The sequence below is a fragment of the Dermacentor andersoni genome, chromosome 1, assembly GCF_023375885.2.
Source record: "Dermacentor andersoni chromosome 1, qqDerAnde1_hic_scaffold, whole genome shotgun sequence".
NCBI lineage: Eukaryota > Metazoa > Arthropoda > Arachnida > Ixodida > Ixodidae > Dermacentor > Dermacentor andersoni.
In genome coordinates, this window is record NC_092814.1 from 413,277,910 (window position 1) to 413,301,877 (window position 23,968).

At 48.2% G+C, this 23,968-nt stretch overlaps 1 protein-coding gene across 6 annotated transcripts in view; it reads right to left on the reverse strand.

The window, feature by feature from the left end:
- The window catches only part of Uck (Uridine-cytidine kinase), a 139,700-nt gene that overhangs the window by 68,743 nt on the left and 46,989 nt on the right, over positions 1 to 23,968 (reverse strand). For all 6 annotated transcript variants that reach the window (XM_055065023.2, XM_072285887.1, XM_055065026.2 and 3 more), the window contains one exon: positions 6,305 to 6,401. In XM_055065023.2, the coding sequence (XP_054920998.1) occupies positions 6,305 to 6,401 (97 nt within the window). The remainder of the gene's footprint in view (positions 1 to 6,304; positions 6,402 to 23,968) is intronic.

Sequence of the window (23,968 nt, forward strand, 5' to 3'; positions counted from 1 at the left end):
TTTGGGCAGCTAAAGCCTACAGGTTAGTGTATTCGCTTGATTCATGCTGTCCAATGCTCCACAAAATTGATCTTTTATCATTTCTGCTACTTACTGTAGGAGACTGACCGGTAGCATACATTTATTCTCTAGGATGTACCAGAAGCAACAGTGAATAGTATACAGCATAGGTTGGCAAAATAAATGGAACTCACTCAGCCTCCCTAAAAAATTCTGTTTTTGCTAAGGGCTCACTCAGATTCGCTAAAATTCTACCTAGTGAGGGCTCCTTTGAACTCTGACTCCCTATAATATTGACACGTGTATTTGTTTGACTATATTGGTTGACACGTTTCACCGCCTAACAAATATTATGGCACAGCGCAGGACGCGCCTGCATGTATCCGAAGTTTCTGCAATGTTATCGATGCTTCCATCCGCTGTCTGTGACCGAACCTTGTGTAATCTGATCGCATGTGTGCGCGACGCGAATAATGTAGAACTTTGTGGAAGGCACATGGGTCCCAGCGATTACTCTGGTACATTCGGCGACTGATGTATAAAAGTCGACGCGCTTGACCCGCTGATCAGATTTTCGACGATCGCCGACTGTGTTCATGACATGCTGGTATGTTGCAGGCACCGAGCACAGTCCGAATGGCATGACATTTAACTCGTAGAGGTCGTCTGGCATGATGGAGGAGGTCTTTTCGCGATCTCTCTTGTCGACTTCTATTTGCCAGTAGCCAGACTTGAGGTCCATCGACAAGAAGTATTTAGAGTTGCAGAGATGATCCAATGCATCATCTATCCGTGGGAGGGGGTATACGTCCTTCATTGGGCGATCTTGTTTAGTCGATGATTTTCGGCGCAGAAACGTAGGGTTCCGTCCTTTTTCTTCACTAAGACAACTGGAGATGCCCACAGGCTTCTCGATGGCTGGATGATGTCGTCGCGCAGCATTTCGTCGACTTGTTTTATAGCTTCGCGTTCTCGCTGCGAAACTCGGTAAGGGCTCTGGCGGAGTGGTCGAGCGCACTCCTCGGTGATTATGCGATGCTTGGCAACTGGTGTTTGTCGAATCCTCGATGACGTAGAAAAGCAGCCTTTGTATCGTTGGAGCAGACTTCTGAGCTGCTGTTGCTTAATCACGGGGAGACTTGGATTAATGTCGTAGTCTGGTTCGGGAACCATGGTCATCGGGGTAGATGCGGCGGAATCCGAGAGGACAAACGCATTACTGGTTTCCAAAATTTCCTCTATGCACGCGATCGTCGTGCCCTTGTTGATGTGCTTGAACTCCTGGCTGAAGTTTGTCAGCAACACTTTCGTGTTTCCTCCGTGCAGTCGAGCGATCCCTCTTGAGGCGCAAATTTCGCGGTCGAGCAGTAGACGTTGGTTGCCTTCGATGATGCCCTCTACGTTTGCGGGTGTTTCGGTGCCGACGGAAATAATAATGCTGGAGCGCAGCGGGATGCTCACTTGATCTTCGAGCACACTCAAGGTGTGGTGACTACGAGGCCTCTCCGGCGCTATCACTTGATCTTCCGACATGGTTATCGATTTTGACTTCAGGTCTATGATTGCACCATGTTGGTTCAGGAAGTCCATGCCGAGAATGATGTCTCATGAACACTGTTGGAGGATAACGAAGGTGGCAGGGTAAGTCCAGGCATGAACGGTAATTCTTGCCGTGCAGATTCCAGTCGGCGTAATGAGCTGTCCTCCAGCCGTCCGAATTTGGGGGCCTTCCCATGCAGTCTTAACTTTCTTCAACTCGGCGGCGATGTGTCCACTCACGACGGAGTAATCGGCCCCTGTATCGACTAAGGCGGTGGTTCTTTGTGTGGCATTACAGTTCGGTTTTGGCGTCGGACCATGGCTGCGTCGCGTTGACCTGTGGCTGGTATGTGACGTCGTGAGGTCGTCTTTCATCGTCGTATTCTTTGCTTCCAGACTTCGTCGGGATGGCGGCGTGTTGTTATGTCATCGAGGTAGTTTCTTCGGAGTCTTTGTCAGTTCAACGAACAGCAACCGCACTTCCATCGGTTGCTGCTTTTAGTTTTCCGGATATGGGCTTGCAGAGCGGCCCCGGGCTGGGCCGGTGTATGGTCGGCGCTGCGGCGACAGGTAGCGGCCTGGTGACGGCGAACGGGACAGTCGTCGAGGGTTCCACTGACTGGCGGCGAGGTAGTCGGCGATATCGCAAGGTTGTTGACCAATCTGTGGTCGCGGCGCGTTAACGGCGAAACCTCGCAGTCCCATCTCCCGGTATGGGCATTGGCGGTACACATGGCCAGCTTCTCCGCAATGATAGCAGAGCGGGCGGTGGTCTGGGGCTCGCTAAATGTCCGTCTTCCTCGCATAGGTGCGCTGGGCGTCGGCTGGGCAGGCTGGCGCCGGCGGACGACGGAATTGCGGCATTGCAGGGACCTGGCGCGGTCGAGGAGGCGGACCTTGACGGCGTGCGACGGCGGCATATCTAATCGCTTCTGGCTGGAGCTGCGGTAATTGTGGTTGCCCCTCAGGAACTCCAAGCGATCGCTGCACCTCTTCTTTCACAATGTCGGCGATCGAGGCCACTAGAGGCTGCGACGAAGGCAAGACTTGCTCAGTTCTTCGCGCACAATGGCCCTGATGGTCTCACGCAGATTGTCCGTGGCCAGTGATTGAATTCCTGTGTAGTTGGTAGAGTTCGTACGGTGGTTGAATTGCCGGTTCCCCATATCGAGTGTCTTCTCGATGCTGGTGGCCTCGCGAAGGGCCTCTTCTACGGTCTTCAGTGAGTTTAGTATCATTGAGCTGAAAAGTTTTTCCATCACACCACGCATTAGTAAACGGACTTTCTTCTCCTCGGGCATATCCGGGTCGGCGTGAACAGACGGCTCATTTATTCCATAAAGATGGCAACGTTCTCGTTAGGTAGCTGCCCTCCGGCGTCCAGCAGAGCTTCGGCCCTTGCGCACGACGCCGGTAAAGGTGCGCAGGAAGCCGCTACGGAACAGGTCCCATGTTGTCATGGTCGACTCCCGGTTCTCAAACCACGTTCTGGTGGCGTCTTCGAAGGCAAAATATACATGCCGCGGCTTGTTGTCGAAGTCCCAGTTGTTGAAAGTCGCGATTCGTTCGTAGGTCTCCAGCCAGGATTCCGGGTCTTCAGTAGCTGCTCCATGGAAGGTCGGTGGGTCCTGAGGTTGTTGCAGGATAACGGGGGACACTGAGGCAGCCATTGGGGTTGTCTTGGCCACAATGTTCTTTGTCGTCTCAGGTAGAAGTCCGCGCTCTGGGGGCAGCCCTTGCAGTCGGCGGCTAGCATGCCGGTCTTGGGCGATGTTGGTTTTGTCCTCTGGCTACCCCGCACCTCCACCAGATGTCACGTGGTAGTGACGGTGAAGAAAGCAGCCAAACTGAGAAAGACGAAACCAGCGTCTTATTGGACGAACTTGTGCCCTCCATAACAGGCTACACTCAAAGAACGGCGACAGCGGCGAACACAGTCGGCGATCGTCGAAAATCTGATCAGCGGGTCAAGCGCATCGACTTTTATACATCAGTCGCCGAATGTTCCAGAGTAATCGCTGGGACCTGCATGCCTTCCACAAAGTTCTACATTATTCGCGTCGCGCACACATGCGATCAGATTACACAAGGTTCGGTCACAGACAGCAGATGAAAGCATCGATAACATTCCAGAAACTTCGGATACATGCAGGCGCGTCCTGCGCTGTGCGATAACATTTGTTAGGCGGTGAAACGTGTCGACCGATATAGACAAACAAATGCACGTGTCAATATGTCGCAGTTCCGCCCAACAGGCGAAGCACCGATCGCGATAGAAAATTATTAGACAGGAATATGATGTAGTCTTAGTAGTTTTATCAGCCACACAAACTTCTAAACACTTGTTTACTAACTAAATTAACAAGCATGGTGTCACACAAGCACAGGCAAACATGAACACCTCTCACTCAATGAGTGCAGACACGCACTGTCAAAACGCTAGTGTAATGAAGAGCAGCAGCAGTGGCAAGCGAATTGTCTTTCATGCTGCCTCTCACTTCAATGGGAACTAAGTGGCGAGAACACAATGCACATAACACCATGAGCCCTTGGCGCGCCTAGACTCTGTACCCACCGCAGGTAGCTTTCAATATAGGGCCCGCGCGACTGCACACAATTGCACCATACCCAGCTGCCACGGGAGTAGAATCCCCCACCCCTCCTTCTGCCTTGCCTGCGATGGAACACGGCGTGCTTCCTCCCCACCTTTTTTGGCGAGCAAGAGATTGAGTCACCATCCTTCTTGGCTCACCCCTGCACCTATAGTATACAGTGCATGGCTGCAATGTTATCACACTTGGACTTTATACGGAACATCATGGCGGCACCGATGCCAATGCGAATGACGACGGCGGAAATTCAGCTGAAGTGTCCATATAATTGCTATCGCAATAAAACTCTACTCAGCGGGCCTCACTCGAACTCAAACTCACCAAAAATTCTACTCAGCATGGCTCATTTGAACTCGGACTCGCCAAAATTTTACTCACGAAGATCACTTGAATACAGACTCACCAAAATTTTACTCATTGGGGCTCACCTAGACTGACAAAAAAGATAGGGGGGGGGGGGGGGGGAGAGATAGCACGCATTCTTTTTTTAGTTTGTCCTGAGAAAACTTTTTGTAGGATATATGCACACATTATTTGGGATGGCCTTCCTTTAAATGTAGCACACAAGCAGCACCAAATTATAGAAACAGCAGAGAGTGAAAAGCCACACAATATTTTTATATCAAAGTGACTTTTTCAGCGACTCAGCTGTTGCGGATTATGCCTGCTTCAGGAACTTGTCTGAACAAGCTTGCTCGACGCCCTCCAGACGTCTTGCACTGCCACAACAGGGCTCGCACACAGGTACCCCATGAATTTTTCTCTCTTCCTTGCATTATTTACAATCAGAAATTAATGTAAATGACGGAGAAAAATTTGCAACATACAGCATTAGAGGAAATAGGTCTGTATGAAATTTGCAACCACTTCTTCTCACTGCCTTATGACCAAGTTGGTTGGTTGACCTCTGTGACTTGGCGAGATTAAATGAGAGACACCAGAGAGGAGCATTACATCAAGCTGGATTGATAAATTACACTTATTGAAAACCAGAAACGTCACTCCTGCCGTGAGCGCAGTCTTGGTAAGCCAGAAAAGATGCAATAACGAAAGACCAGTTTGAAGTTTCCCATGCTAGCTCCCTGTGACGTCACAAGGCATGGACAGTGTCAGTTCAAGAATAATTAGTATAGGTAGCTTACCAATAAACAAAAGCTCAACCTAGTCAGTTCTGAAAACTTTTTCTAAATAAAAATGGCCCAAGTATGCAAAAATATATTGCAGTATGTGACATCATACTAATGTAGCAGCGTTACACTGAGTGCGAAATTCAATTAGGAAGGATTCGTCTTTCATTTTCAGCAGTAATAACCAACCTTTTACTAAGAAATTAGTGGAACTAATGACTGGGAGGCAAACTTCCCCAAACAAATGACTCATACTTCTTTTACTTTTCAAAAGGAGATTGCTTGCTTGCACCTGCGAATGTTCACTCTAACAAAGATTGTCTCAGGCTTACAGTTACTGTGCATTATATTTTGCTGGCTATCATGTCACAGCTTCGCATTACGAGCAAAACAATTTTTTTTCCTTTTTACAAATCTGAAAAACACTTAAGCATTTATTGACGAGTGTTGCCTACAGGCAACATACCAAAAAATAATTTTTCTTTTTTGCCGAGTTTCAGTATTGAGTAAAGTTTCTGGCTAAGTGCTTCGGCCACACTGAATGACAGGCCACAGGAGCACTACATTTGTTGGTTTAGAGCAGGAGCATTGGACAACGAAGAATATGTTTGGCACGCGACTCACTGTCTTTTGAAAGCAAGGTCCGAGGAGACAGGCAACGTATCCAGCTGCAGTGGTGCTGCACATGTGACGTAAAGCAAACGAAATGTGCACCTGTGGTTCACATATGATGAGAGCCCTCGACACAAATTGAAAACGCTTCAAGTGAAGCCCACTTCCAATTTCCTGTCTGTGGCTTGCCTCCAATTGCTGAAAAAGTTTCTGCAAAATATTTTTTTTTCTCTTTGTTGATTAAGCTTATTATTCGTGCGTTCTGCATATTTAGACAGAAAATAAACATATTTTTCCGGGTACTTATATGTCCCATCATTACAGGGTTAACCCCTGCATCATGCATCATTATTTTTTTCCATTTTGATCATAATCGGCTTGGGATAGGTGTGTGTGTGTGCATAATTCTCTTACCGGGTGCTAGTGATGAAATCGTACACAGGCAACTGCACCACCTTCTCCTGCAAGATGTCACTCAGGGTTGCTGCCATCAGCTCATCGTCAAACACATCTGCACAAACATGCATCATTTCAAAGACGAGGAAGATGTCAAAGGGGGCATATCGAGGACCACTAACAACTGTCAAGTAACAGCTTAGTTGCCACAGTTTTTTCAGCATTCACCACCATATGCATTAGAGCTAAGACACTTCAACATAGAAGCACACAAGAGTTCAGTTACTGTAGACACCTCTAGCAATGACCTCTACAGCTTAAATAAAATGAAAATATTAGCAAGCCACCCTGCCAAGCTAAGTTTGAAGCTAAGTGGTCAACTCCTTCATATGCACGTAAGTGAAAAGCTAGAATAAGAAAACAAGCTTGCACTTCAGTAGCACATTTTATCAATACTGATGACAAGACAATGACCTAGACTGTGTAAGCTCCCATGCACACCCCATTTAGAATAGCAAAGTGTGATTACACATGGGCAGGACCTTCAGCAAGTGTGAACCATTTTGGCCATGGGGGCCACAACGCCCCTGTGCCACAACCGCCCCAGGCCTCCAGACAATTTCTGGCAACTGTTCCATTCTTTTATGGTAAATAAAAGGTGCAGTGCCAACTAAGGTAAATATGTTTAAAACCGTTTAAGTTCCTTTGGGGAAGCTGAATTGTTTAATAAATTTTACTTTAGTTGGTACTGCATCTATTAATAATATGATGTTCCTTGACCAGAAGGGATTCTGTCAGACCTTCAATTTCAATTGTTCGTTTACTTGGACGATCGAGGTGAATGCTTAACGATTGCAATTTGCACCCGCTCCTGCGAAAAGCTTGGTGCCAAGACCAATTGACGCTAGAACCAGATGCTGCCAGGGCCACTCAGTACAGGAGACTATGGGCACCATACAAAACCAAACAGTTACCAGTCAGACCACACACATTGTACCAGTTTCTGACATGTGTCATTTTCACAAAAACAATTATTGTACAAAACCAAGAATATGTCTGCCAGGCGGTACAACTTGTAGCCAAACAACTGGAAGTTGAATCCAGAAGCAGACCCCAATTGATTGTTTTACCAAGACTATTAACAGCTATGCAAATGCTAGCTGGATCCAACCATGGAGGAGTGCTAACCTGCCTGAGAAGGCTATCCTGCTGATGCACTGGCAATTCTGGCTTTGAGATGAAATATGTGTAAAAGGAACTGAAATTTGGTAGTTGCACCTCATCATCATCATCAGCCTGGTTATGCCCACTGCAGGGCAAAGGCCTCTCCCACACTTCTCCAACTACCCCGGTCATGTGCTAACTGTGGCCATGTTGTCCCTACAAACTTCTTAATTTCATCCGCCCACCTAACTTTCTGCCGCCCTCTGCTACACTTTGTGCTAATTGTGGCCATGTTGTCCCTACAAACTTCTTAATTTCATCCGCCCACCTAACTTTCTGCCGCCCTCTGCTACACTTTCCTTCCCTTGGAATCCATTCCGTAACTCTTAATGACCATCGGTTATCTTCCCTCTTCATTACGTGTCCTGCCCATGTCCATTTATTTTTCTTGATTTCAACTAAGATATCATTAACTCGCGTTTGTTCCCTCACCCAATCTGCTCTTTTCTTATCCCTTAACGTTACACCTATCATTCTTCTTTCCATAGCTCGTTGCGTCGTCCTCAATTTGAGTAGAACCCTTTTCGTAAGCCTCCAGGTTTCTGCCCCGTAGGTGAGTACTGGTAAGACACAGCTATCATACACTTTTCTCTTGAGGGATAATGGCAACCTGCTGTTCGTGATCTGAGAATGCCTGCCAAACGCACCCCAGCCCATTCTTATTCTTCTGATTATTTCAGTCTCATGATCCGGATCCGCAGTCACTACCTGTCCTAAGTAGATGTATTCCCTTACCACTTCCAGTGCCTCACTACCTATTGTAAACTGCCGTTCCCTTCCGAGACTGTTAAACATTACTTTAGTTTTCTGCAGATTAATTTTTAGACCCACCCTTCGGCTTTGCCTCTCCAGGTCGGTGAGCATGCATTGCAGTTGGTCCCTTGAGTTACTAAGCAAGGCAATATCATCAGCGAATCGCAAGTTACTAAGGTATTCTCCATTAACTCTTATCCCCAATTCTTCCCAATCCAGGTCTCTGAATACCTCCTGTAAACACGCTGTGAATAGCATCGGAGATATCGTATCTCCCTGCCTGACGCCTTTCTTTATTGGGATTTTGTTGCTTTCTTTATGGAGGACTACGGTGGCTGTGGAGCCGCTATAGATGTCTTTCAGTATTTTTACATACGGCTCGTCTACACCCTGATTCTGCAATGCCTCCATGACTGCTGAGGTTTCAACTGAATCAAACGCTAACAGCAGTCAATCAAAGTTGTGCCTGGACACTGCTGCAATGCTGTCAACACCTTCAAACACACGCATAGGTTGACAGTGCACTCCTTCCGGGTGCAGATAAGTTGGGTCGATGGCACGACTGTTGACACTGCCACATGTTGAAAGGTCTGACAAGCCAATGGGGCATTGTTCCTTCTCACAAGCTGTCCTGTCTAGCTTCCCGTCTTGCCTATACAGTGGTGAGCATTTTCGCACTACCGGCTAGTGAAGAGAAAGTGGGAGATAGAGCAATACTAAGGTACAAGGAAGAGGAGGCAATTGAAGGAAGAGAGCATGGTAGAAAGCTAGTCTTGTTTTCACACCAAGGCACTTAGGGGCCACACGAAATAAGCAATGCAGGTGAGTCAGTGCTCTTGCGTTTTATCTCTCAACTAAGAAAATCTTTATGTGAACCCATCACAAGCTGAAACCAACCGCAAGATAAGTATTTTCCTGCTGGCACCATTTAGGACTAGCTCGGGCAAATTGAGCAATCTGCAAAAATGTGCTTATAACTGCACCATGTTCGAGGATCACATGCATGAAGTTATTGACGTGCCCTTCTCGAATGTAGAGGAACAACTTTGCAACGAGGGGCACGTACACTGGCAGAGACAGCCCACTGACGATAATAATGTGACCCCATGTGCACAAAAAGCAAATGAAAAAGCCTTAATAGCACTTGGATCCTTCCATCTTTGTCCTCTCCTGTCGCTCTCGCGTGTGATGGCATCAGTCGAACTCAAAATATGCCTCCCTGCTTTCAGCATGGTGCCGGTTCTTTCTGTCGCATTTGTTTCTGTGACAAAGGAATTTACAGTTACTTTCATTTGGTCCTATGAGATCATTTATCATGTGAAAATACCATCAAATGGAGACCTCAGGAGAGCAAGGCATGAGATATGCATTGTACATAGGTGGTGGCATCACCTAAGACAGACCCCACTTGAAAAGACAAGGAGAGTATGCAATTGTGCATGATGTCCCACGTAACGTGCACACACCTTTAAATACAGAACAAACAGAAATTATCTAAACACACATGAAGGACATTTTTCCCTGTGGATTGGTCGTGGAGCTGTATTAGTGCTAATAAACCTCACAAACAAATGACAAGCAAAAAAATTTCTTAGAGGCCTGGCATCTGGAAGAAAGAAAAGTTGACCGATTGGTGGGGTTTAATGTCCTGCAGCAACACAGGGAGATGACGTAGTGCAAAAGCCTGAAGTAAGACCACTTGGGGTTTCCTTAATGTTCACTCAATCGTCGGTACATGAGTGCTTTTGCATTTCGCTCCTTCACTCGAATGTGGAAAAAAGTTTTTGAACAGCACTCACAAGCCACGTTAATGATAGTGCACTGGATTCCACTAAGATAATCCTGTTATATATCATACAACTGCCCTTTACAGTGTAAAAAAAACAGGAGACATATAAATGTAAACACATGATTTGAACCTTTCCGTATTCTGAGGTGCTGTGAGGGTACCGGGCCGACGCCAGGTGGCGTAGAGTAGCAGGCACGGGACGGTAGGCAGCGGTGTGTGGCGGGGAGGGAGAACATGAAAGGCGTGTGTGCGCGGTCGGCATGCGGGGAGCGCACGACAGGGGAGTCTCGTCTGAACTGTGATATGAGGAGGTTGAACTGCTCCTCGCTCCGACGACCTCGTCTCGCCAGTCATGACTGTATTGCAACTATCCTAGACGGATCAGTTAGGGATGTGTGCTCGACTGGTGAGCTCGCACGCCATGTGTATTTCGAGTTAGTGAGCTCGCGCGCCGCATTTTCTGCATGTTGGCGGGTTCGCGCGCCACGTGTTGGAGTGTATTGGTGACCTCGCACACCCCGTGTTGTGCATGTTGGTGTGCTCACGCGCCACGTGTTGGAGTGTGCGGTGACCCTGTGCGCCCCGTGTTGTGCATGTCACTGGGCTCGCATGCCACGTGTTGTACTGTGTTGTGTGCTGTTCTCGCATTCTTTTCTCTCTCTCTCTCTCCATCTCTCTCTCTCTCTCCCTTCTTTTTTCTACATGGATTTCCACATGTCGAGAGGTCACCCGCTACACATGGGCCACCGACGCCAACCGAACGCATCGTTCGTGACTCTCATGCCTGCAACCCTCCATGAGCTCAGAGCGAGAGAAGAGCTTCAGCACCATGCAGAGGACATTGTTGACAAGTGGCTTAAAGAGCAGGCTACTACCTTTTATCCTGCAGTTGTCGCCCAGCCTGGGGCCCCACTTGACAGTACCACGATCCCGGCAGCCGCTACAGTAGCTGTGGAGCCGACGCCGGCGAATACTGTCTCTGACACAGGACGGATCCCTTGCTGAAAGGGTCACACTCCCGTTGCCCAGCTCTTCACATGATGAAGAGATGGACCAAACTAGCTCGCGAAAACGCGCCTGCGAAGTCGAGTGAGGACAAGGGGGTGACCGGCCCTCGCAAGCAGGCACCGTGTGTTCCTCCTCACTCGGAGAAGCGCGCATCTCCCGACGATCAAGCGGAAAGGACGGACAACGGCGGCAACATCTCCCATCTCGCAGGAGAGACGGTCACCACCCCCTTTCTGCCTGACGCAGAAGGTGATGCTCCTGCCGCCAAAAAGGTGTCATCTGCTGCGGCTCCCCTCGAGATGGAGAGTACGGACGCCATCTCTCAGCCTCTCAACAAAGTGCCGGCCACTTCCCTCACACTCCCTCGAAGCGAGGGCATGACAGTGACCAAAGTCACAAGGTCGTCTGCTAGCGTTGGGGGTATGCTGCCTGCTACCTTGACTGCTGCAGCACACACTCCCAACCCGATGGTCTTGGCTCCCGTTGGTGCTTCCGAACGAGCCCCTCGCGTCGAAGTTCCTGAAGGGCCCACCACGTCACATACCTGCACAGCGGAACCTGCAGAACAAGAAGAAGAAGAAGCAGCAGAAGAAGGCAAAGAACACTTCTACCGCTTCAGAATCTTCTACTTCCTGGGTGGCCGACTCCTCGTAGCGCACTCCTGAGACTGCAGCCACTACAAAGGCAGTTAAGCGCGAGAACCTCCCAGCTCGTTAGCCACCTGCGGACAGCTTCCAGCTGGTCCTGTCGAAAGGAGATCAGCGCCGTGCAAGGCCTTTGGAGAGTGCTGCACTCCCAATCAACCCTGCGGTCACCGGTACAGTGCTCTTCCGCCCCTCTCCACCGGGTGGAGCCTTCCGGAGTGCCCTGCGCCTCGCACTCGTGGCGGCACTTTCTGCGCGACCAGGTGTTGCTGCAGTTCGTGTCAACTACAAGCGCAACATCGTGGCCGCCGATATGACCACTCAGGCATGCCTTGAGGAGCTGCTGGCAGTCACCGAGCTCCATGGCATTCCAGTGACTGCCTGCCTGCCGGCTGAGCGTGGAACCAGCTGGAGCAAGCCACCACACCCTCGCCGCGCTCCTATGCGAACGCAGTCACGGGCATTGCTGATCCTTCAAGGTGCCCGGTACCAGCTCCACGCAGCTTCCGACGTCAGGTGTTTCAGGCCACTGCTGTCCCCTTGACCACACCCCCTGCCACCCCCCTGGTGCCGATAACTGTGGAACAGCTGGTGGCAAACCTGGTACTGACTATGTAGGCAGTCAGCACCATGCTTCCTGCTGACCACCCACTCCACGTCATCTGCCACGCCCGACGACGCGGACGCCAAAGCTGGGAGAGCCTCTGCTCCACCATCAGTCGCAATCCAGATGGTGCTCGAATTTGGCACCTGCTGAGGTAGCTGATGGCTGCTCCAAGTGTTCAATGACAGTCCTTGACTGTGGCTGTCCTCGTGGGCATCAGCAAGCGGGACCTGGTCGAGCGCATAGCCGACCAGTTTTCTGAGAGGTCCCCAGTCCCGCAGATCCCGCCCTTGATGGCCGCCACAAGACGCTGCCTCCCTCCCTGCCACCATTCAGAGTGGGTGGCAGCACAGATCTCCGCCCTGTGTAGCGAGCGTCTTCGCATGCACGAGCTCAAGTCGGCGCTGGCTCTCACACGATGACAGAGTGCTCTTGGAGTCGACGGCATAACCTGCCAGATGCTGTGTAACCTTGAAGAGCTGCAACGGGAACGACTCCTGGAGCAGTTCAACTCCTCCTGGAGCACTGGGGTCCTGCCCAAGAGCTGGCTGATGGCTGTGGTGGTGCCTTTACTGAAATGACGAAAGCCTGCTACTTCGCTCTCCTCATACAGGCCAGTCCCCCTTACCTCTGCAGCATGCAAGGTGATGGAGAAGATGACCCTGTCTCGGCTCGAATGGATAGCTGCCCAGCTGAAGTACTTTGCAGAACTGCAATCTGGCTTCAGGCACAAGCACTCAACGGTGGACTCCCTCACAGAATATGGTGGCCACCCTGGAGGATGCAAGGGGCAGTGGGAACATTGTCATGTTCCTGAACCTCCAGAGTGCCTTTGACCGGCTGCCGCACAAGGTGATCGAAGCTGCATTGGACTGCTTAGGCGTCACGGGATGCCTCCGGGGCTTCATCTCTGCCTTCCTGGTGGTCCGGAGCTTTCTGGTGCGGGTAGGCAAGGTGTTCAGCGATACCAGAGACATCACCTCCGGTGTCCCGCAGGGATCGGTGCTGAGCCCTGTCCTTTTCAACCTGGCTCTGGCAGGACTTGCAGCAGCTCCTACTACTGGCTGACAGCTGCTACCCAGTCTGCTGCGCTATGCAGATGACGTGGCGCTGTGGGTACGAAGACCCAGGAGAAGCATCACTGCCATCCAGGGCTCACTGCAGAGGGCCGCGGAAGAAGTCATCTCCTTCTTCGGTGGCATTGGCCTCTCCGTGTCCCCGGCAAAGACAGAGGCACTACTTGTACACCCGCTGGCCTCAGCACACCACTACATGAAGCAGCTGCGCATTGCAAACACCACCGTCCCATGGAAGTGGGAGGTCACCTATTTGGGCCTAACAATTGATTATTGGCTCTCCTGGATTCCTGCAGCCAAATCAGTCACCACTAAAGTCCGAATAGTCCAGGGGGCAGTGAGCAAGATGCAGCAGCGTGGCCGGGGCTGCACCAAGTGGGCGCTGCAGATGAGCCAAGCTGCGGCCACATCCATCCTGCTATATGCCCTGCCACTGCTTTTACTATCTTCAGCCAGGAAACAACAACTCGAGAGAGTGCACAGGAGTGCAGTAAGGAGCATCCTTGGACGCCCCAAGCACTCCCGAATTGCTGCCACACTGGCTGAGGCTGGCGAATTACCATTGTTGCTGCACATGCTCCAGCGTGCCCTTGGGCACATTAACCGTCTGCACCGTGCTCCAGATGGTGGGGCTCTGCTCTCCCGACTGCAGAGCCAGCTGCTATCTCGCATGGGGGGCCTCTGTAAGCTCTACGAGGGGCTGATTGTGGAGCGACCCAGGATTTTTTTTCGAAGGGGGGGGGGGGGGGCAAGGTAACTTTTCTATGCAAATGAGGGGGTACCTTTACTAGTACAAATGTTAATAACGCCCGCCATTCACCATAAAGACGCATAAACCCGCAAAAGAGAAATGAAATAAGGTGTATCTCGCAGGTATGCCTGTGAGATACATCTCTCCTTTACTAGGCAAACAAGGAACCACATCAAATGGACTCGCGCAGGAAAGAAGCACAGGAAGAACACTGCCAAGAACAATTAAAAAAAAAAGCGGAAGTGTAAGGATTTCTATACTAGCATACAACTAAAAAAAAACAGCAGTTGACAACAAAGGCACACGGCCCACGCCGGGTTGTGGTGCTCTGCCAGCCAATCACAGAAGCAAACAAAATCTTGATCATGCGGCCTTCTCAAAATGGCATCATACTTGATATCTCCGGAGCGTCTGCTGTTGTCGAAGAGTCTTTTGATCGATGGTAGCAATGAGGTGTGCAACAGACATGGCATGGACAAAGTGTATGGAGTCTGAGCATTTCACTCTTCAAAAGTCTACCTGCCATGGTTGCTTAGTGGCTATGATGTTGGGCTGCGAAGCACGAGGTCGCGGGATCGAATCCCGATTCCGCCCACAGTGGCCGCATTTTCGATTGGGGCGAAATGCGAAAACACCCACGTACTTAGATTGTTAGATACGGGACCGTTTCCTGAGCCTACTTAGAGTTCACCAGACCACATTGAATCGCACCACAGCTAATTAAGGAGCGCAGAAGCACGGATACCACATTCCTGAGGCGCGCCACGTGCAAACAAGTTGGCGGCCCCCACTTCGTGTGCCGCAGGTGGAGCTATTCACTGCTTGACTCTTCCCGAAAGTGAAGCGAGAGCCTGGCGCTGTTCCAGGTAACGTGAGTCCCGAAGCAAGACGGCTGTAATGCACCGCGAAGGCCTGGTAGCGTCGCCCCCCCCCCCCCCCCCCGCCTATTGTGACGGCGCATTGCAAGTCAGCAAGGCAAGACCGCAGGGAGAAGTAAGCCCTCGGACAATTGGGGACCCAGCAGCGACTCTCTTCGCCGGGTATGACACCATCGCACGGGCGCCTACCATTGGCCGAAAATGACGACACTTGAGCGGGCTCGCGGATTGGCCGAAAATGGCGTCATCTGAGCGGGCTCTCCCATTGGCCGAACGTGACGTGTCTTCGAGACACCGAAGGGCTTAAAAGACGCAGACCGGGAGCAGCAGAAGAGCATTCCTAGAGCATTCCTTGATTCATCTCTTTCGAGCTTCTTGCCACGGGCCGCAGCGTCCGAGTTGCTGCTGGCCCGTAATGACTTTAAGACTGTTAATTGATGCTCACTGTAAGTAATCTAAATAAACCTCCAAGTTTTTCATCCCGAAGTCCTCCTCAACTCTTACAAGATTTAGGTGCACGTTAAAGAAACCCAGGTGGTCCGAATTCCTGGAGTCTCCCACTACGGCATGCCTCATGGTTTCAGCACATAAAACTCCATAATTAATTATTTAAATCTTCAAAAGTGTGCGGTACAGTTCATTTCACTGCTGCAACTTGACAATATACTGCATAGTTGCGGCGAAGCAAGCATTTTATTTCAGTTCAATAAAGAATTAGGCATTCGCCATTCCACTATAATAGGCGAGAGAAAACATATAAATTTATGCGCTAATAATTTTATTTTTGTGGTTACCGCCTGATTTGGGTAACAGGAAAAGTTTAAAGTACAAATTATTTGCAGCCTCGCAGAGGAACAGTGGCTGGCGGTTATGAGGGCATGTGCAGGGCTTCACTGCAGACTTGAGTTGTATCCGATTATAGCAGCGTATTTTGAATTAGCTCTTGAAGAATTATAGAGGAATATACATTTGTGGAACAATCGCAGTTCTTTTGGATCCCTCGTTTACTGCTCTACCAAGTTAAGCGCCGCAACTGACTCGTATTGTTATTTGGGAAGTTGCGTAACGATGCGTGGCCGAGAGTCCCGTACAACAGTGTAGAGCACAGGACACTGCGGTTCTAGATGTACTGAGCCCACCGCGGAAGGTTAGAAAAACACCTATACATAAGCACAGCAGAGAAGTGGCTACGTAGGCGGCTCGACTGATAACTGTAGAAGCGTCATTCAAGACACACGAAACTGTTCTCCACTTCCGGCGGCGTTTTCTCTACTTCCTTTTTAAATAAAAAGATGTTGATCCATAAAGATTTTCATAAACAACGGTTAAATTTGTTAATATTCGCTTTTTCTTCCTGTTTGGATGTTGCCTTGGCTCTCTCCCTTAGTAGATCGCTTAACTTCTCAACTCCTTCCGACACTTGTTTCCAGTTGCCAATTTTGCACGAAAAGTGCTGTACAATTAGGGGAAAACCAGATGAGGTAACGGGTGACAGTCATATTGCTTATGGGTTTAAGACGAAGCTTTAGGTTGGGAAGAAGGGAAGAAGCACGAACCCTGAGGCTTGCTCAGGGCTGGTCACAAACTGCACAATCGGTTCGCTATCGTATTCGTTGGCAAGGTGGGTCCAGGATGCAGCATTTTCTTCTTTTGCCAAAGCTGTGTCACGATGTTGTCCTTGAGCGGGATTTTCTTGAGGTGGCAGGTATTTCTCTCCACATGAGCCTTGTCGGATGGTCACTGCACTCTGACCTATATGGGCTCATCAAATTTAAAAAGGCATCGAAGCGGCCATGTGTGTCGGATGCTGGACAATGACCCCTGTCAGTCTGTAAGACAGAGTTGCAATGCGATAAGCAAGGTCAAGAGCCTGATGAATATGTGGCCAGCTCTCTACAGACACTTTTTGCAGATGTGCAGGATGTATGCCACAATACCACTTAGAGTGGCGAGTGTAGGCTAGAGAACCTTCGGGAGGAGCAGAAGCAGAAACTTAACATCCTTGCAGACCATAACCATATTTTTACCACTCTGCCAGGTTGCACGTCCCTGGTGGTTCACAAAATAGACACAGGCAGCCACCCACCAGTTAGATGCAAGCTGCGCCTAGTTAAGAGAAAGCTTTAGCTCGGGTGCTCCTATCTAAATACATGTAAAAGGAGAATTCGTTTTTCTCGGCAACCACTGCACCAAATTTTACAAGGTTTGTTGCATTTAAAAGAAAAACTTAAAATCTAGTGACTGTTGGTTTCGGATTTTTGAGTTAGGTCGTCAATGTTTTATTAAATATTGCCAAAAATCGAAAATTTTCAAAATACGAAACTATCAAGTTTTCAACTCTCTAACTCAACCAAAAATGATAATACACTTCTGTGAATTGCATGGAATAGTACATCTAAAGCGGACAAAATTGATATGTCACACATGAATATAAAAAAAATTTATTAATAGTTAAATACAACTTTTGCAAAACCCTTGTAACCAACGTAACAAATTCACGTAAGATGTAAAATGACATATTGAATTTGTCCGCTTTGAATGATTTAATGGATGCCGTTTACAGAACTGCAATATCAATTTTTGATGCAGACCTATGAATTTGTAAACTTCGCTCTTCTATTTTTTTGAAACGGTCAAATATTTGAAAATTGTTTTAAGAAAATTCAAGCCCTAAATCGAAATTCCGCTTCCAACAGTCACTAGAATTTAACTTTCTCTTTCAAATACAGCAAATTTCATTAAAATCGGTCCAGGGGTTATCTCATAAAAACGTTTTTGCATTTTGCATGTATCTGAATAGGCTGCGTCGATGTTGGACCCGAGCTAAAGCTTCCTCTTAACAGCCAAAAGTGAGAAATTCTTGAGGAGTCTATCCAACATTTGCTGGACCAAGACCTCCTTGATCCCTGCTCCAGTTCCTGGGCCAGTGCCCCTGTATTAGCAAAGAAGAAAACTGGAGGATATCGCCTTGCAGTAGACTACAGACCCTTAAATGCAATCACAACTGCGCCAGTATATCCCATGCCCCGCACAGACTGGGTACTGGCTCAGCTCGGCCACGCTAGGTGGTTCACGAGCCTCAACCTTGCTCAGGGCTTCTTTCAAGTGTCAGCTGCTCCAGAAGATGTACCTAAGACTGCATTCCTGTGCCATAGAGGAGTGTTTCAATTTAAGCGAATGCAGTAAAACACGTTGTGGGGCTAGTTGGTGCACAGCTTTCAATGGATGAAGTGCCAATAGTGACGGCACACAGGAAGGAATACAGACAAGGTGCCTTGTCCTGTCTGTATTCCTTCCTGTGAGCCGTCACTATTGGCGCTTCATCCATTGTAAGCGAATGCCATTCAGGGTAGCAGGTGGGCCGGCAACATTTCAGTCTCTCATGGACAAAGTGTTAGACGGCATAAAACAGAACTACTCCATGGCATTTCTTGAAGATGTGCTCATTTATTCAGAAGCTTTTGAGGACCACCTACAACATATTGATGAGGTACTGCAAGGAATTGGCTCTGCAGGTCTGACAATCAATCCCAGCAGACTTACATGCTTTGCACCTGACCCGAACAAGACGCGAGTGGTTGCAGAGTTCCTATGCCCTAAAACAGTCAAGGAGCTCCAAATGTTTTTGGGCCTTGTGGGATACTACAGAAATTTTATCCCCTGGATTTCTGACAAAGCCAGACCCCTGACAGCTCTCCTCAAGAAAGGAGCCTATTGGGTTTGGGGTGCCGAGCAACAGACAGCATTCAAGACTCTCAGGCTGGCAGGAGAAATAGCTGTGGAATTGCCTGACCTGAACAGGCCCTTTGTGATTGAAACAGATGCCAGTGGCACTGGCATATTGGCAGGGTTGTTGCAGGAAGTCGAAGGTGAACTCAGGCCTGTGTCATTTATAAGCAGAACCCTCAGCGCTGCTGAAAAGAACTATTGGGGGCGAGCTCTACCACTGGAAAAGCTGGCGCCACCGTCGGCATGACGTGGCATCAGGGATCACGTGGACACAGTGGCCGCGTCGGCTGCTTCGGAATCACCAAAGCAAACTGAAAACGAAAGTTTTAAGTCCCACCTGCGCTGTGGTTCTGATTAAGTGGTGATGCTTTACCGCCTTGGGTATCTGCTTGACAGCATTTAAAAGTACTATAATAGGTAGTGCCTGATTTCCGAGGTGTGCAGCATGGTAGGCTGCTGCTTGGTGCCGCAGTGCCGGACGTACGCAACGGAGCCTGGTGTCAGCCTTATTCACATGTAGCCGCAGGACAAGAAGCTGCATCAAGCTTGGCTCGCGAAACTTAGAATCGGCAAACAGTCATCAGCTAGAACTCGGGCATGCAGCAAGCACAGACGCACGGAAGATTTCTGCTACGGCGTCAGGACTGCGATGTTTGGTAAGGGCAGAAAACGCGCACTGAGACGCTCACCTGCTACCCGGCTAATGTCATGACGCTTTATTTGGTCTACGAACTTGCTGATGCTAGATTCTGGCAAGTTCACTGGACTGGAAAGGGAGCGGTAAGAAGCACATTAGAAAAAGGCATGACACATGGTCACGTTTGTGTTATGAATTAATGTACTGGATTACGAAAATGAAGCAGCAGGAAATCGCACGCTGAGAAGACCAATAAACATACAGTGCGATGTAATTTGAGAATATTGAAACGTCCAAGAATTTACAAGAAAGAAAAAAAGATTGAATCGTCATGACGGCACATCACAGTCACCGTAGGCGTCGGACTCTCTAGAGCGAAATTATTTTTGACCAGCTCTGATAGCGCTCACGCAACAATGGTTGCTTGTGTACTGTCAAATGCTCATATTCGGCAGCCTAAAGCTCACGGCCCGGTACGAAAACGTGCCCGCAGTGAAAGCAAAACAGTGCGCACAGACATGTAAGCAGACGCGCAGTCGGTCGCTGCAAACCCGTGCAATCGCTGCATTGAGGCTTCATTCTGATATGCTCCATTTGGTTATACAGACAGCCCATTATAGGAACATATTTCACATAGTTTACTCTATGAGTGGGCACGGCGGCAACGCCAAGATGAAGTGCTCAAACCCATTTCTCTTGTTCATTCGGGGAATGCTCGGCTTGCTGCCCATGACGACAGCGCTTGTTCCGGGATGCCATGCGCATCAACCCTCCGCCCTGGCCTACTGCGCGCCGATACTGGTGTCGGCGGCGCATCTGCCCCTACTCGCCCTCGCCGATAATGATGTTCCTCGCCGCGTGACCATGTCTTTCACAGATCCGGCAAGCCAAACGTAATCGAGACCCATCCGTATAAAAGGAGCTTCTTGGCGATCGGCTGGCAGTGGGCACTGCGGCAACGCCAAGATGAAGTGCTCAAACCCATTTCTCTTGTTGATTCAGGTGAGAAAATACTGCGGAAAGTCATACCACAGTGACAATGTTTTCTTGCTGTTGCTGCTGTAGCCACGGTCCATTTACTCATTGAGTGAAATGTTTAGTAGCATAAGTACCTATGTGCGGTCATTGCTCCTGCTTAGTGGTGACATCGAGACAAACCCCGGTCCCTCTGTGGCAGACCAGCTGAAACTTATATACGAGGACATACAGGAAATAAAAATGGGCAAGGCTGAAACTATGACAAAGTTAGAAGCCATTGATAAAAAGCTAGAAAAAATCACAAGGCTTGAAAAGCAGGTTTCCGACTGTCTTAAAAGGATAAGTGATCTTGAAGGTGACCTTGCCTTCACGCGTAAGAAAATCGATGAACTAGAAAATAGAAGTTGGCGATCGAACCTTATCATTTATGGCGTAAAAGAGGAACAAGGTGAAACCCCAGAAATTCTGCATGAAACAGTTTCGAAGAAAGTTTTCGGGGAAGTCCTAGACATTAATACCCCAGCCATTGAAAGAATCCATCGCCTCGGAAACCGAAAGCCGAATAATGAAGACGATAAAAGCAGACCCATAATTCTGAAGTTGCTTGATCACCGTGACAAAGCGACTATTCTAAAACGATGCTCTAGGCTAAGAGGGTCCAGCTATTCAATCGGCCAAGATTTTTCACGACCTATCCGGGAAGTGAGAAAGAAGTTGTGGGAAAAAACTAAAGCGAACCGTGATCGCAAGGAAAAGGTATTTCTAGTCTACGACAAAGTCCGCATTGATGGCCGCCTTTTCGCCTGGGACAACGATTCAAACGATATCGTAGACTGTAAAAAAAAACGAAGAACACATCAGCATGCGGACGCGCAGCGATCAAAACCGCAATCAGCCATAATCATAAATATTAACGCGCGCAGCCTGGTGAACAAATTCCACGAACTAGAAGCTGTTCTACTTTCTTACCAGCCTGATATCGCCGTCGTTACAGAGCCATGGCTTCACTCGAATATATTAAACCAAGAAATTGTGCCACCGGAATATGCAATTGTACGCAAAGATAGAAAGACAAGAGGTGGGGGCGTTGCACTGCTGTTTAGGCAAGGGATATCTTACAGTGTCATGCCCGAGGCTACAGGCATCGAGGCTGTTTGGTGCACCGTCCGTTTAAAAGATGAAGACTTCCATATAGGTGCAGTTTATCGGCCGCCTGATGCTGAGCCACTATTCTTGGGAATCTCTCTTGGAATACATGCAACAACACATTTCCTATGACAGCAAAATAATAATGGCGGGAGACTTTAACTTGCCTGATATAAGGTGGAATTCGATGACCCTAGGAAATGTTACGCTTGAAACCATATCAGATATCCAGTTAGCATATAACCTGACACAAATTGTTGATTTCCCAACCAGGGTAGTCGGTACCTCAAGTTCACTCTTAGACGTTGTGTTTATCAGCGACCATTTCCTTGAGAATACTGTTCACGTTGAACCCCTTGAAGGATTACCTAACCATAAGATAATATTTTGTTCTTTACAATTCCCAAATCCTGTATGAACGCTCGGTCGTGTCAAGCTAGTGCTCTCGTTCAAAGATGCAGACGATGCTGCTATCATGACCTACCTTGCCTACAAATATCAAAATTTTTTTGACCTCACTTCCGACCTGCAGTCGTCTATTGATGTGGTGTGGACCGAGTTTAAAGTCATTGTGACGCACTGTATAAACGCCTTTGAATCCACGAGTTCAAAGAAAAACTGGAAAACGCAGTCCATGGATATGTCGAGATATAATCCACTTGAAGCGCAAAATAAAGAGACTTGGGAAAAGAAGGAAGTCGCATATGTGTAAAAAAACTGACTCAGAAATAACACTGCTAACGACGTCATTGAAAAGTAAAATACGTTGTGCCAAAAACAGTCTCCTCAAAAATTCATTACACAGCTTTATCAGGAACTCGACTCAAAAATTCTGGCGCTACCTAAGCGTGAAACGCTCTAACGTACCCTCCATGAATGCTCAGGAAAGTAAGCAAAAAGCTAACGCGTTTAACAAGTACTTTTAATCCATTTTCACCGTCGATAATGGTTCCCTGAACCATTTTGTCCCTAGCCACTGCCAAGGAAGCGTTTTAGGTACCCCAAAAATATCACAAGCTGGCATATTATCTCTCTTGTTGAATTTAGATGAAAAGAAAAGCAATGGTCCAGATCAAATTCCAAACGGCTTCTTGAAAAGGTACGCAGAACCAGTAAGCAAGTTTCTTCATTTAATTTTCTTAATGTCACTCCGTGAGAGCCGCCTTCCTGCAGAGTGGAAGGTTGCAAAAATAATTCCCATACCAAAATCAGGTCACACATCTTGCCTGTCTAACCACCGGCCAATTTCTTTAACATGCACATGCTGCAAAATACTAGAGCACATAATCTTGAAACACTTAACAGAATTCACGGAATCAAACAACTTAATCCATTCAAACCAGCACGGTTTTCGAAACGGTTTATCGACAGTCACCCAACTCGTGGAAACCCTTCACGACTTAACTCAAAACATTAAAGAGCAACTACAGGTAGACATAATCTTTATGGATTTCTCTAAAGCGTTTGATCGTGTTTCCCATGTTAAATTGCTTCACAAACTTAACCGCCTACTTGGTAACGGCCGTCTTGTTCGTTGGATCAATTACTTTTTCAAACCACTCCCAATACGTAGAATACAATGATCACCTTTCTGATAATGTCCCTGTTTTGTCCGGCGTTCCCCAGGGCTCTGTTCTGGCCCCACTTTTATTCTTATTGTACGTATATGATATAACAAACCAAGTCGACGTCACCATTCGCCTCTTTGCAGACGACTGCATTCTTTATCATACTGTGCGTAACCACGAAGGTCAAACAAAACTGAACAAATCCGTAAATAAGGTAGTGCGGTGGTGTGCAGACTGGCAAATGGTGATAAATTCCGACAAAACTGTCTGCATGTCAGTCACAAACAAAAAATCAAGTCTGCAGTTCCCGTACGGTTTCAATGGCACTATTCTACAAAGCGTCACCCAGTATAAATACTTAGGCATAATCATCTCATCCGACCTCAGCTGAAATGCGCACATACAGTACGTTGCTAAAAAAGCCTTGAACAAACTGTTCTACCTCAAACTCACCTCATCGCATTCCACCAGCCAGACAAAGCAGCTTGCTTACGTCAGCCTTATCAGACCGGCACTCGAATATGCCAATATAATATGGTTTCCACATTCCAAAAACCACATTCATACGCTGGAACGCATACAAAGAAAAGCTGCCCGATTTATCTATAATTGTTTTAAACGCACAGATTCACCAACCAAAATTCTTTCTGGTGCGGGCCTCGCTACCCTCGAAATTCGAGCTAAGGTTCAACGATTAAAGTTCCTATACTTGGTATTACACAGTGCGCTGAAGTTGGATCCCGCTGCCTTTCTAAAGCACAAACACACTAGACCAACTCGGCATAAGCACGCTTTCACGCTAGAGGAATTTCTTTGTAACAACAATACTTTTTTCTTTTCATTCTTTCCGCGGGCTGTGCGAGAGTGGAACTGCTTCAAGCCTGCTATTACTGCCCA